We start from the raw sequence: 14,592 nt of genomic DNA on the forward strand, positions 1-14,592 counted from the left end.
TGGAGCCAACACTAGTCTCTGAGACCCAGGGTGGCTGCCCAGCTAACCGCACCTCTCCCTCAGCCAAAGGCTGCATCTGGTGTTCAGGAACAATGTGGTTGGGTGGCCTGACAAACTTCATAAGCAGAGCCCACCTGTCTTTCACAGCCACCATGCTGGGGGAGGGGCCAGCTGGTGGGGAGGGGCAGCAGCTGCTGCTATGCCATGTCTTGGGCACTGGAAGACCGAGACCCAGGAGTGCAGGCATGGTGTCGCTGTTGGGGTTCCCCCTGTGCCTTTGCCAAAGATAGCCCATATGGGGTGGGTATCCCCAGCCCCTTTGGGAATAATCTATTTCCCTTATTTTTTAGGTGTAGACCTAGGTTCTAGACCCAGCTCCACCACTGTCCTGGGCACTCACCCCAGCCTGGGCCGGCTTCCTCGTCTATAAGGTGAAGGGTCTGGCACTCAGACTGCAGCCGAGTCCCTTTCTCTTTGAAAAAGAACTCGGGCTGGCTTACCTGCCCTGGGAAAAGAGGTGTTAGTGGTTCCAAAGTACCTGCAATCTCACTATTATTGTTTCACTTGAAGGTGATTCTCACCCCTCAAAAATAGAATAGAAACTTAAATCTCAAAAAAACAAATACCTCTCACCCAACTAAAAAAAAAAAAAAAGAGGAAGGAAATAACTCCAGTCTCTGCTACTTGCTGTGTTGTGTGATCCTGGGTGGGCACCACCTTTCTTGGTCAAGACAGAAGAGACCCAGTGTAAAAGGTCCTGACATGAGGACCAGGGTAGGCAGGAGACCACAGGCTGTCCCCTGCCTTTGCTTCAGAAGTGCACATCCTAGCACCCAGTGTCGAGAGACTTGGGGCTCCCTACACTCTGAGGATGGGTCTCACTGTCTGGAGTTAGGCTGGTGTCAGAAGGCCTCATGGGTGTAGGGGCTCCTTGGGGCCTGGGCAGCTTTTTATTCCTAGAGCATACCAACAGAGCTTGGGCCCACCCCATGCCCCAAGGGCCCTTCCCCTACAGAGCTGGAGTACCTGGAGGGTTTCCAGAAACCTCAGAGTCCCCAGGGGCCACGGCTCTTCAGGATGGAGTGGCTGTGAGGTGTGTCCATGCCACGTGGCAGAGGTCAGAGCCCTCAAAACCCAGCCACAGAAACCTGGGCCCAGTGGGAGGCAGGAGGTGGTGGTAGCATCCCCCACGGGGCATAGGGGTGTCTACAGAACTCCCAGAAGAGAGGGGCTTGGAGCAGCCCACAGGGGTTTGAGTTTGGCTATGCTGTATCCAAACAAGCAGATGCTGTCCTGCCAAGTGACACTGGGTCAAGCAACCTCTCACTCCAGGACTCAGTCGCAAGGTCTGTGAGGAGACCAGCTCAGGACTCTCCCCTCACCTTGGGTCCAGCTCAAAGGCAACAAGGGCACCCTCGGGGCTAAAATTCCCCTGAGCACAGTTGGAGTCAGGCTTGGGGTCCTGGGGAAGACTCCCTTTGGATGCTCTGGGGATGCCTCCAGCAACCAGCAGGCACTCTGGGGTAAGCGGCATGACAACACACAGCACTGGTGGATACAGCAGCTGTGCCACAGTCTCTCAGAGTTCCCTGGGGTTTTGTCAGACAGGCTGAGGCTGCAGCTCTGCATCCCAGCACCAGCAGCCCCAGGCCTGGGCCAGAGCATCCTGAGTGGGTCTGCTGGGGGTGGGGTAGGATAGGGGTCCGAGGGCCTGGCCACACCAGGTTGCTGCTGTCAGCTGTCCAAGTAGACAAAGAGGATGTCCTCGTCTGTGCCGTAGCTGGTTCTGGCCTCCTCAAAGTTACTGATGCTGGTGCTGCACATTCCTGCTGGGGGTGGGGAAGGTAAAGCAGGTCAGTGGGTGGGGGAAGAGCACCCACCACGCCAGTGCCCAGGGAGCTGGGTGGGGTCTATGTCCCACCTGCCTGGCTACCTCTCAACTCATGAACCCCAGAAAGCCTGCCTTGCCTATTCTGGCCCTTGTGAGCTTTCTCTGATCCCTCCCCAGATTAGCAGATGGAGAAAGGGAGGTCCAGAGTGGGGAAGTAACATGCTCCAGGCCACATGGAGGGGTAAATCTGTGAGTCAGGGTCGTCCTTCCCAGCACCCAAGGGCAGTGGGCTGGCCTGGATGGGTCTGGCCAGACTTTCCTTTCTGTTGAGTGTGCTGGCTATCCTGGGAGGGCTCGAGGTGGGGGGAACTGCAACCTGAATGGCATGAGACAATAAGGTGGGGATCTGGGCAGTGGCGTGGGGCTAGTGGTATGGGAGGGAGGGGTGGTTGGGGTGTGGAGGAGGCCAGCATGGGTGCAGGCTTGTGGCTGGTTTGCCTGCATGGCCAGAGGGGTGGCCCTGATAACAGGAGCCCAGGAGGTGCAGGAGCTTTGAGGAAAAGGCAGGGAGAGAGGCCTTGGCCACCCCAGGTTGAGCAGGAGAAAGATGCAGGGACCAGGCAGGGGCCCTGCCCTGCCCACCCAGCACTCACGGTCAGCATAGGCTGGGTTGTTGTAGAAGATGCAGCTGGTGGCCCGGTTGTAGCCGCGCAGCACGATGAAGTGGCCCTGGTAGTCAGGGGTGCGGCAGAAGCAGCGGTGGCCACTGGGGGCGAAGCAGCAGTACTTGACGGGGCTGGAGCACAGGTCACAGTGCAGCACCCCCGAGTTCACCAGCACGATGGCCACGTGGCCCTGCGCCAGGTGCGCCTGGATGTCCTGCACGCTCACCGTGCTGTGGGTGGGAAGGGGGTCAGCTGGTGCCGCTGGGCCCCCATTCCCCTTCTCTCCAATGGATCTCTGCTTGTACCCGTGTTCCCTGTGTTATGCAGCTTGGGGACTGCTCATCTTCCCTCTTCCCTGAGCTCCTTAAAGGTGAGAATGTCTTGTTTTGTCACCGTGGCCTAGGCTCGGCCCAGGGCCAAGCATGGGACCAGTGTGTGTGTGGCAGGTGTGGGGGGGACTTCTGAGTGCACACAAGGAGGAACAGGCTCTGTCAGGAAAGGCAGGCAGGAGGTCAGCTCCAGATGGGCCCAGTCCAGGGCCACTGCAGCAGCACACAGAACCCAACCCCCGGCTTGAGTAGTGAATTCTTTTTGTCAAGCCCCTACTTCTCCTTTATCCTAAATCATGTGTGGTTTACAGTGGAAGCTGCCAGTCTAATTTAATTCACCAAATCTGAGCCAAGTATGGCTTCACCAGTTTCAAAACCAAATGCTTCTCTCAAAGGGCTATTTTCCTTTTTTTCTAAGGCCCATCGTGGCAGAAGGGACTCTCCAGGAAGGGCTGGTTAGCAGCACTTCCAGGGGAATACCCTGGTTCAGCAGTGGTGGCTGCCTGGAGCCGCCCAAGGCAGACTCGTAGGCGCTGCCCCATTCTGTGCCCTCCAGTAGGCAGCAAATCCAAACAAAAAACCAGAAGGGGCAGGAGCAGCTTGGGGGAGGTCCCCTAGACTGAGGGCCAGTCTTCGTTGGTGGGGCTGCTCACCACTTGCAGCCCTCCTTCATGAATCATCTCTTCGGGGGGCAGCATCAGCACCCTGTGGCCTGGCTCAACTCCAGGCATGGCCAAGTCATGTGGCAGTCGGGTTTGCTACCTTGGCCAAGGAAACATACCATTTCTTCATTGGTCTTTGAAACAAAATAGCTGGCTGAGTTCCCAATGGTGTGTACAAGATGTAGGATTTCAGCTACAGAAAAAAAGCAGGGACTGGGCTGGAAAGAAAAGCTTCAGGCTTCTGGAATAGTGGGTGTGGAAATGCTGAGTTCAGATCACGGCACAGCCAATATGCTGGGGGTGACTGTGGGCCATCTCAGTTTGGGAACAGCAAGAGCTTCCCCACTCAATGAGACAGCGCTTGTCAAAGCCCACTAAATAAACGTTCCTTGCCTTTCCTTCCAATATATGCTCATTTGGCCAAAAGATGAGTAGACATTCTCCCTCCATCCGTTTCCAAATCACCAATTTTGTAGTTACATTATGTTAATAATAAAAACATAAATCTGTAAAGAAACCTGAGAGGACGGGTCCCAGGGAGCCCAGCTGGGGACCAAAGGCAGCAGGCTTGAGCACGGCCCCCACAGCAAGCCTGCAGAATGCCACTTGCATCTCGGCAAGCTGTTCTCATGGTCTGCCTGAATCAAGCCCCTAGCATACAGATGAGAAAGTGGAGGCCCATGTAAGGTCACAACAGCCCATGGGGAGATCTGGGAGCCAGGCCTCCCTAGACAGCCTACACCTGTGTCTCCCTGCTCCCTGTTAATCACTGTGCCAGCATGTTCCTCTGGCCACCTCCCCTTCGTTAGGGGTCCTAAGTTCTGGCCACAGCTGTCTTGCTCACTTGTCCTTCCAGCATCTACTCAGGATCCACTCCAGGCCAGAGCCTAAGTCATACAGCCACACTGATCCCTATTCTATGGATGGAAAAACCAAAGATCAGGGGGCAAGTCAGTGCCCATGGCCACCCGGGTAGGAAACCCCAGTTCTGCCTGACTTGAGTCCTAGCCATTCCCAAACGCCATCCCAAGGCCTCCCCCTCTGCAAGTCTGTGGTGAGTAGCCTGTGAGGAGGGTGGGGCAGGGGACAGCTCACCATTTTTCCACCAGCACCTTGCAGGCTTTGGCTTGTGCAAACAGCTGGTTCACCCGGGTCTCCTCTGTATCAAAGTGCTTCCTGTAGAAGGACTGAAGAGAGAAGAGCACGCTGGAGTGGCTGCCACCCTGGCCACCCTTACCCCACGTGGAGTCAAGAGCATGTTATGAAGGTAGGGACGGCAGGAGAGCAGAGGAGATGCCTGCCAGGATAGATGGCACATGCAACACGCTTGGGCAGAAAGCCATGTCTGCCCTGAGCCAGGGAGTGTGCAGGACCACACAGAGGTATGAGGAGGATGCTCAAGGAACAGGTGGGCAGCTGGGCTCAGGTCAGCTCCCTTGGGCTTGTACACTCTGGCAGGCATGAGAAGGAGCCTATAGTGAATGAGTAAAGGGAGAATGAACCTAAGACCACTAGCGATGGCTTGGACACAGGTAGGCTTAGGCAGGTGTGGTCCACGGAACATAGTTTGTTTGGTGCAGGGGCCCCAAGGGGGCCAGAGCCCCCATGGAGGAGGCAGAAGAGGCCCAGTTCTTGGGCCCCTTTCTCTGCCTTGAGGCAATGGTGACTGGGCCAGATTTATCAACCTTCTTCCCCTGGCCCGGAAGGTTCAAAGGAGAGTTAAGTTTACCAGCACTGGCCACAGTGTGACAGCCCTCTTGCCAGTGAAGCCAGCAGTGACTCTATTCTGCCAAGTTTTGGAGGCTGGGCCAAGATGTGCCCCTGGGGCAGGCAAGACCGGCTCTAGCTGTGCAGGGAGGGAGTACGCACTGGTGTGCTGGCACAGCTAACTGTGTTAGCATTATTTTGCAAAAGAAAAAAAAAAAAAGGAAAGGAAAGATGATATTTTGGTTTTTCTTCCAGAATATCAATTACTCAGCTTAGAGATGGCTGTGCCATTGAGAAGGAAGAAAATGGGCAAATGATGGCCAGACAAGGTCAGAGTGATGTGGTCTGAGGCCCTGGGCCTGGCTTTTGCTGAGTGACAGCAGGATGGACATAGGGAAGATGCAGGAAGATGCGCTGAAATGTTCCTCTGCACATCTTCTGAGTGCTGTCGAAGGCAGGCAGGAGCCAGGACTCAATGCTCAGATCCTCCGGGCAGACTGACTCAATCTCACCTGGTCTGACCGGCTCACATATCCTGCCTATAGCCCACCTGCCAATGCTCCCTGGTCTCTGCACACCTGGGTGCCCACTTGCCTGTCCAGGCCTTGACCACTCCCTCTTCCAACTACTGGAACCAGTCAGTGCCCTACACCTCTGTGGCCCCATGCAGGACGGCCTGGCAGCCAGTTGCTCACCTGGTTCTTGTAACCTTTGTCAACGCCCAAGGTCTGGGTACAGAAGCGGTGCCTCACGCCAAAGTGGCGCATCAGGTAGGCCAGGTCGATGGTCCAGATGCTCCTGGTCAGCTGCAGCTCCTGTAAGGCATTCTCAAACTCACCATCGTCCAGCTGGCCCAGGTACCTACAGGCAGATGGGCCATGGAGGTTGGTTTGCACTCAATGGGAAGCTGGCCCGGGTTATCCTCCACCTGCGGGTCTATCAGCCACTGTCAGAGCTCCTTCATCACAAAACCCCACGTCCTGCCCACACACTGCATGAGAACAACCTGAGGGCTATAAGGGGCCAGGCTGCCTGGGGCACTGTCCTGGCCCCAGAGTCGAGGGCCTAGATTCTGCTTCTTGCATCTCTTGCAGGCTCTGTGACCTTCAGCCAGTCACTGCCTTCTCTGGACTCACCATCTTCGTCTCTAAGATGAGGCCCTTGGATCACATCAGCAGTTTTTGAAATTTTAGGCACAGAACCCTTTTGTTGAACCCCATCTTGCCCGTAATTCCAGGATGTAAAACAGATAAGGGGAAAGCTGATCTGGGCTTCCATGCAGCCAACTGAAAACTCTTGTACAAGGTAATGTCTACAATCCCTTCTGGCTCTGATTGTCAAGGTTCTTGTGATACTCATGAAGCCTCAGTTCAATGGAGGACACACTGGTCCAATCACAGGGCTGCTCTGTGGGCCAGGCCTGGGCACGCGGGACTTTCCTTACCATCCTAAGTCCCCAGGCATTACTAAAGTGGAAACCTGGAAGGCCTGGTCCACTCCTTGCTTGCTTTTGCAGATGGGACTGGGCCTGGTGGGAATCTGGGCCTCCTGCAAGGTCCAACCAACAACAGCCATGTGGACAATGAATACCACCCAGGTCTCTCTCGGTGTCTCCTCAGAGCCAAAGCATGTGGGATGGATGGGGAGGGCCTGGACCTCCCAGCCCTGGGCCTGCCCACTCACCGCAGTACCATCCTGGAGCAGGCCAGGCCACAGTCCCAGTGGTAGAGCTGCTGGATAATGGGCACAGGCAGCTGCACAAAGTCTCCTGCACAGAAATGAAGGGAGGTCACAGACCCTCAGCACAGTGCCTGTCACTGCCAATCCCACCCCCATAAGAGCCACCATCATCACTTCCTGCCTAGACCCTACAGGGGCTGCCCAGGGGCCTTCCCACAGCCATTCATCTCCTTACAACAGTGATGATCTCCCCAAAATACCAGCCACAGCAGATCAGCCCTACTCAAAATCCTCCTGTGGGCTGGTTCCCCTCTCTCTTAAGACAATACCTTCATGGATGCTGCCCGAACACCCTCTGCCTCTTCACTTCCCCTCGCCCTCACCAGGCTGCCCTCTGGGCAAAACTTTCACCTCTTACAATCCCTCACCTCTATGGGCCTTTGCACAGCTGGTCATCTCTTAAGACAATACCTTCATGGATGCTGCCCGAACACCCTCTGCCTCTTCACTTCCCCTCGCCCTCACCAGGCTGCTCTCTGGGCAAAACTTTCACCTCTTACAATCCCTCACCTCTATGGGCCTTTGCACAGCTGGTCTCTCTGCCTGGATACTCCTGGCTTCCCAGGTGCCTAAGCCTTGGACATCATTTCTCCATGGTACTGCCCCCTCACGCCTGGCCCCCCTCTATGTGCATGCACAGTCCCTCACAGGGCTCTCTCAGAGCCCTTCTTTTGGTGGGAGCTCTGAAGAGGCAAAGACAGGGACTGTTTTGTTTTCTGCTTTTATCCTGGGGCCGGAACATGGGAAGCACTCAGCAGATATACATCTCTGAGTTTTCGAGGCCCCTGGAGGTTTGCCTGATTCCAAAACCCCCAGGACCACTAAGGTGTGAAGACTATGGCTAGGAGGAAGGGCCTGTTACATAAGCTGTGTACATAGAATGCTCCTGTGAGCTCTATCCACCTCCATCCCTGGACAACCTCTCAGTCTGTCCTCACCAGGCTGTGAGGTGGAGCAGAAAGGGCCCGACCTGGGCATCTAGTCCTGGCTCTGCTACTGGCTGGCTTTGGGCTGGGCAACTGACTCCTCTTGCTGGACTGGGTTTGGCCATGACTAAAGTGGGGGACTTTGGTCTGATTCAGTCATTCAATAGACAAATATTTCCCAAGAGCCCAGTAAGTGCCTGGCATGTGTACTGGAGACACAACGTTGAGTGACACAAACAAGGTCCCTGTCCTGGTGGACAGCAAACACAAGCCAACGTAAGAGAATAACAGGGACCTACACTAGGGAAGATGGTGAGGGAGGAGGGGGGTAACTTAGAGAGGTGAGAGTCAGGGAGCACAGGTAGAGGAGCAGCATTGCTAAGGCCCTGAGGTGGGACAAGCTCACATGTGGCCTGCAGGACCCTCCTACTCTGCCACCCCAAGAATCTGGACAAAGTACAGGGTCCAGGGACTTCTGCATGCCAGTCACCACTAATTACTCACTCATGATGCCCATTCAGCATGTAAAAACCCAGCCCACATCGTTTCCCCATCTTAGGGGTCTTTGGGGCCTCTCCTGGACTGTGTGACCAGCTCCCTGCAGAGCCACCCCAAGAGCCTGCCTGCTGTGCCAGCCCTGCTCCCACTGCTCTCCTGGAGCGGGGCCACTCATAAATCCTGGAGTCCATCCTGGCCTTTCCAACCTGCCAGCCTGTGTCTGAGTCCCAAGCTCCTACCCTCCTATGTGCAACCTCTCCCAGCCTTCAAGTCCTGGCTCAGATGCCACCACTTCCAGGGCCTACCCTGATCCCAGGCTGGCCATACCCTTTCCCTCATCTGCACTCCTCCAGGCCTGGGTTCATGTCCGAGCTCATAAGATGTGACCCTTGCATCGAGCTTGTCTATGCCCTGCTGGGCTGTTTGTATGTTCCCAGGAGGCAGGAACCTGTAACTGCTCCTGGCTCTTTCTCCTCCACTTCTCACCCCCAGGGGTTTGCAGCAAGGCCCATGGAAAGCAGGATGGATGGGCGAGGCAGGCTACCCACTAGCTGAATCACCTGACCTCTCTGGGCCTGCTTCGTCCTCTATGAAATGGACCCTCATAGATGCCAGACCTCAGGGTGCTGTGAGCACTCAGGACAAGAATATGTACGAAGCCCTTCGCAGGTGCTGATGTAAACCCTGCTCCCAGAGCCCAAGCCAGGTGAAGCTTCATTCCCCTCCCTCCCCTTACCCCAGTGCCTCTGAAAGGAACCCAGGCCCTTCATTCAAGGCCCTCACACATTTGTCTCCTACTACTGCCATGAATTCAGTCCTGCCTGACTTCTGCCTGTCCTCTGCCACAAATTCCACCCCCAACCCCTATCCCATCTCTACACACAGCAGCCTAAGGGATCCCACCCACAGTTTCCCATTGCTCTTAGAATGAAGTTCTCACCTTCACCATGGGCTGCAGGGCCCTGCCCAACCTGGGCCCCACCAGTCTCACTTTGGTCCTCACCTGTGTTCCAGTTACCCTGTGAACCAATTAGGCTTCATTTTACCCCAGGGCCTTTGCACATGTTGCTACCTCTGTCTGGAATTCTCTTCACCCTGCTGTTCTCAAGACTACCCCTTTTAGCCATTTGGATCCCAGCTCAAAATCTCTTCCTCTGAGAGGTTTTTCCTGACTATGTCTTTGAGAGATGAGGGGACCCTCCTTCACAGCATCCTGTTTGTTTCCTTCACAGTGCTTAGCGAAAGTAACAACAACAAAAAGCTACTCTGTCTCTGCTGTAAGTTTCCTAAGGGCAGAAGCAATGGTTTGAATGTGTCCCCTCCAAAATTCATGTTGAAACTAAATCCCCATTGTGGATTAGTGCCTTATAAAAGGGCAGGAGGGAATTAGCTTGGGCCTTTTTTTTGCCTTTCTGCTCTCTTGCCATGTGACATAACATTCATCCCCTCTCTGTCCCTTCCACAATGTGAGGACATCTAGACAGCACCATCTACGAGGAGCAGGCCTTTACCAGATGCTGAACCTGCCAGCACCTTGAGCTTGGACTTCCCAGCCTCCAGAATGGTGAGAAAATAAATTTCTGTTGTTTATAAATTGCCCAATCCTAGGTATTTTTGTTATAGCAGCACAAACAGACTAAGCAGGAAACTTACTAATCTTATTCACTGTCATCCTGGTGCCTGGTGTCTGATGCTCAGTAGTAACTCAATAAACATTTGTTGGAAATAATGAACTTATTAAGCACTCACTGTGTGCTAGGCTCTGGGGACAGAAAGGTGAATAAACATCCAAGCCCTGACTTCCAGGGACTCATATTCTAAAATTCCCTGCAATGGGCTGATTGTGGGGAGAACTCTATGTAGGGTGTTATGTTATCATGGTGGGGTGCCTCTCTTTTCAAGAACTCCCTACTGTAGCCATAAACTGCCTTTTTTTTTCCCCCTAGACAGGCTGTTTACTCCACAGCCTTTGCTCTTGCATATCCCTTGTCTGGAATGTTGCTCTCCATCTCTGAACATCCAAATGCTCTGGCCCCACTCCCTCTCAGGGCCCCTCAACCTACAGTCTTTAAGGTGGTATCTGCTTTCCCTACTGGACAGACTGAAAATTCCTCAGTGGCAGGTGGTAACGGGGTTGCATGGGCCTCCCCCTGGCCCTCAGCCCAGAGCAGGCACTCAGACATACTTAGTGAATGGAAAGCATTTTCCAAAAAGAACTTATCCCTAGAGATGTACAGGCCTACTCATCATCACAGTGCTCCCTCCATCCCCCAAGCTTCCAGACTACAGCCCTCTAGTCAAGTCTCTCTCCTTACTCTGTGGCCTGAGCTCTGGCACCAACTAGCTGGGCCATTTTCTGCCAGGTTATGTCCCTGTCTGTGCCTTCCCCTGTGCCCAGCTGTAAAGTATGGTGTAGGACAGCTGCTCTCTAGGGCCCTTAGAAACTCAGCTGCCTGCTCCTCTCTGCTTGCCCTGAGCTCTAGAAGCCCTTGATCCTGAAAATCTCCACAGGGCTAAACATCCCCACATGGCCACCCCCAGTCGGCATGGTTAAGTCAGCCCGTAGGGACCCAAAGATACTCCTGTGGGGAGTGATAAGGGTAGGCGAGGCCTTGGCATTTGTCCCAATAACAGCTTTAGACTTCCGAGCCCACAGCCACTGCCAGATGTTGATGCCTGGAGCCAAGGAACTGCTCCACCTGAGAGCTAGAGTCTGCCTGGAAGATCTTGACCTGGCTCCAGTTGGTGGCTGTTGATAGGGAAGGAAGGCAGTCCACTGGCCCTGGACACTTAACCCTTCTTGGCATCAGTCTGCACATCTGCAAAAGTGCAAATAACAGTGATAACTTACTTCACTGGGTCATTATGAGGATTATTGAAGCACTGCATGTAAACAAGTTAGTATGGTGCCTGCCTCACAGAAAGCTCCCTACAAAGGTGAGCCATTACTCCACTGAGGCTCAGGAAAGACTATCTTGTCTAAGATCACAGAGTTAGACAACTGGAAGAGTAGTAATGTAAATTCCAAATAGCATCACACCGTACTCCAAGCTGCAATCACAAGAGATCATTCCCTCCCTGGGTGTGATGCCATAGTATCACATGTTCTTGACCTCACCCATGAATTAGCCCCACACCTTACAGTTTACTAGCACTTTCCCTCTCTCATCAACGCAGTGCCTTTAAGCAGAACAGGAATCGTGATTTCCCCTCCCCTACTTCTTGTACAAGCAAATTGAGGCCCAAGGCACTGCATGCCATTCTTAGTTTCTACCACAAAAGGGATCAGGCCACCTCAGGGAAGAAGGAACCGGGTGAACTGTAGCAAGACAAGACGCTGAGTCTGGGAGGCCAGGAGAAGGAACCCTCCCATTGTTCGGTGCTCTCGGCCAGCTCCTTGCCCTTCTCGACCTCAGTTCCTCTACAATTTCCCTAAGGCACTCCAGCAAGACTTTCTGCTTCTGGGGAATATGGAGCCCCTGCCACCTGGACCCTCTCACCATGATCACTATCAGAGCTGACTAGGGTCCCAGCCCTGGGAGTATCAGGAAACTGACCAGGGAGGGGGTGAGGAAGGCCGAGGCGGGAGTCCGCCCAAGGTCGCGCGGCCGGACCCTAAACCCGCGCTAGGGCGGGGTGCCCCAGGGTGCGGGCTGGGCCCTTAGAGAGGCACTGACCCGGCTCGAGCGGCGACCCCGCTGCCTCCGCCTCCGTCCTCATGACCCGAGCGGCGCAGGGCGCCCATGGCCCCGGCCCGGAGCGGGCTGCAGCTTCGGCTTCAGCTGGAGTGGGAGCACGGACGCTGCGAGCCGAGGTCCTCCGCAGCCGCCGCGGTGGGGAGAACTGCAGGCGGCGGCTGGGCCGCCCCAAGCCCCGCCCCGCCCCTTCCGTAAGCCCCGCCTCCCTTTCTCCATGCTTGGATTACTAGAGGCCTCCGGCCTCCTGATAGCCTGCCTGGGCCATTTGCAGTCTCGGCTTCTGGTGGCCCCGCCCCCTCACCCAATCCTCGTGCAGATGCGCAGGCCCTTCTCCTGCTCGGTTCCCCGGAAGCCCTACCCCTTGCCCCTAGCCCCGCCCCGAGGCTCCAGAGCTTCACGAACATTGGCCCCCCAGAGGCTCTTCCCCTTAGCGAACTCCGCCTTTGCCGGGTCCCGCTCCCTGGCCAGCCTCAGGTGAGAGGCCCCCGGCCTCCTGATAGCCTGCCTGGGCCATTTGCAGTCTCGGCTTCTGGTGGCCCCGCCCCCTCACCCAATCCTCGTGCAGATGCGCAGGCCCTTCTCCTGCTCGGTTCCCCGGAAGCCCTACCCCTTGCCCCTAGCCCCGCCCCGAGGCTCCAGAGCTTCACGAACATTGGCCCCCCAGAGGCTCTTCCCCTTAGCGAACTCCGCCTTTGCCGGGTCCCGCTCCCTGGCCAGCCTCAGGTGTAAGCCTTGGCCCCGCTTAATGCATCGCTGAGGCTCTAGGCAGCCCTACTCCGACTCCCATTAGGAACGACCCTAGGTCGGCCGCCGCTCTGCTCTACACCTGTTTCTCTATCCGTGCAATGAGACACCTCGCCTCACTCAGGGCGCCCCTTACCTGGCCATGACGGGATCCAAAGGTTAAATTGTGAGGGGGGGTCCTAGCCCTCAGCCCCACTCTTGCCTGCTTCCGACCCGAGGGCCCAGGGCCAGGATTCCCGCCTTGCCGTCCTGGCCGTCTTTGGTGTGGGATGCTTGGAAGTGAGAGGCCCCTTTTCCCTTGCCAGGCCGAGGGTCGGTGTTTCCGGCGGCTCCCGGGTCTGGTTATCAGCCCTCTCTTCCGGTGCCGGAACTATCGTACCAGAGTCCGCGTTTCCCAGCCGGCGGAGTGAGGAGAAATTAGAGGAGAGACCGCGCTCACCACTGGGGAAAGGAAGGGGGCGGACACTGCGCGTGGCATTTTGGGAACGCGTGGTATTCTGGGAGCGCGGGGTCCGCCATTCGCTTGCTTTAAGCCTTCGCGGTCACAGCATTAGCCGCCGTACCGAGGAAGAGGAGGCCGGAGCCGGTGAGGAGAGGCCGTAGAAGGGCGAGGGGAGGCCGAGACGCCCGTGAGGGGCTTGGGGCTGGAGAAGAACTCGCTAAGAGGGTCTCTAAGGGGTCGGAGAGGGAAGAGTGCGGGAAGCGCGGGCCACCCAAACATCAGCGTCGCCTCACTAGCGCCTGGAAGTGAGTTCATTAGCTCCGCACCAACGTACATGCTTTTCACGTTCTATGCTTCTCCAAGTCAGTATTTTTCAATTCATCCAGGCAGTAATCTTGAAATAATTTCTGGCCGATTATCTCTTTGCCCCAAATCCTGTATGGGTCATCCTTTTTAAAGTTCTTTGCATCTCTGCCACCAGCTCCCTTTCAGGCACTGGTCCCCTCATGCTTTCCACACTTGCAGAAGTTTTAATAAGTTTCTCAGCTTCTAAACTGTACATTCGATCCCTTCTGTAAATGCTGCTATGTTTTCATTGGTTCATTCCTTACCTATAGTAGTGAGTGGTTCCCCACTGTCTTCAGCATAAAATCTAAACTCCTAAGGCTGAAAGCCTGGGATCCTCACCAGGAGAGCCTTTCTTTCCCTGTTTCCTGTTCTTTCTAAGTTGAACAAACATGATATGTTCCAACCTTGAGTCGTTGCTCATCTCGGAATAAAAAGTTCACTGATTTGGGCCGGCCCGGTGGCGCACTGCTACAGTGCGCCGGTTGGGAAGCGCGGCGGCGCTCCCGCCGAGGGTTCGGATCCCACATACAGACCGGCCACTCACTGGCTGAGCGAGGTGCGGGAGCAATACCAAGGGTTGCGATCCCGTTGCCGGTCCTGGTCCGGTACGGGCGCGACACTGAGGGTTGCGATCCGTTGCCGGTCACGAAAAAAAGACCAAAAAAAAGGGAAAAAAAATAAATAAAAAGTTCACTGATTTAATTAGGTCAAGTCCAGTGTTTGCCTTGATTATGTTTTTCCTCTGAGATAAGCATTTCCTTCTTATTACACGTTGTCAAATTGTGAGCACTTTGATATTTTCTCTTTAGCCTTTATGGTGAAGTAAGTGGAGGGTCAAAGGGCTGAATTAAAAGCACAGTTTCCTCTCCTAGATTTGATTGGTCCTTTTTTCTATATCTGCACCATCCAATATGGCAGCCACTAGCCACATGTGGCCATTGAGTGTAACTCAGGGATTTTTTTTTTTTTTTTAATTTTTATTTTTTTTTGTCTTTTTCCATG

The 14,592-nt window shown here is 54.9% G+C and overlaps 2 protein-coding genes across 3 annotated transcripts in view; one reads left to right on the plus strand and one right to left on the minus strand.

Moving 5' to 3' along the window:
* Positions 1–692: 692 nt before the first annotated feature.
* Positions 693–13,242, minus strand: GUCD1 (guanylyl cyclase domain containing 1). 2 transcript variants are annotated; one of them, XM_008594061.1, is made up of 7 exons: positions 12,937–13,242; positions 11,154–11,177; positions 6,878–6,962; positions 5,890–6,055; positions 4,583–4,674; positions 2,485–2,726; positions 693–1,826 (listed from the first exon to the last, which is right to left on the minus strand). In XM_008594061.1, the coding sequence occupies exons 3-7, from the start codon at positions 6,886–6,888 to the stop codon at positions 1,735–1,737; spliced, it is 603 nt and encodes a 200-aa protein (XP_008592283.1). In that variant the 5' UTR covers positions 6,889–6,962; positions 11,154–11,177; positions 12,937–13,242; the 3' UTR covers positions 693–1,734. The 2 variants fall into 2 exon arrangements, with proteins under 2 accessions (XP_008592283.1, XP_008592284.1); XM_008594062.1 differs by lacking the exon at positions 12,937–13,242 and adding an exon at positions 12,036–12,050 and having other exon boundaries at positions 11,091–11,177.
* A 126-nt stretch (positions 13,243–13,368) lies between these two features.
* SNRPD3 (small nuclear ribonucleoprotein D3 polypeptide 18kDa) overlaps positions 13,369–14,592 on the plus strand; it is a 14,331-nt gene continuing 13,107 nt past the window's right edge. Inside the window, exon 1 of the mRNA XM_008594060.1 lies at positions 13,369–13,386. The gene's annotated coding sequence lies outside the window, so the exon portion shown is untranslated. The remainder of the gene's footprint in view (positions 13,387–14,592) is intronic.

Source organism: Galeopterus variegatus, unplaced genomic scaffold (genome assembly GCF_000696425.1).
Source record: "Galeopterus variegatus unplaced genomic scaffold, G_variegatus-3.0.2 Scaffold10074, whole genome shotgun sequence".
NCBI classification, from domain to species: domain Eukaryota; kingdom Metazoa; phylum Chordata; class Mammalia; order Dermoptera; family Cynocephalidae; genus Galeopterus; species Galeopterus variegatus.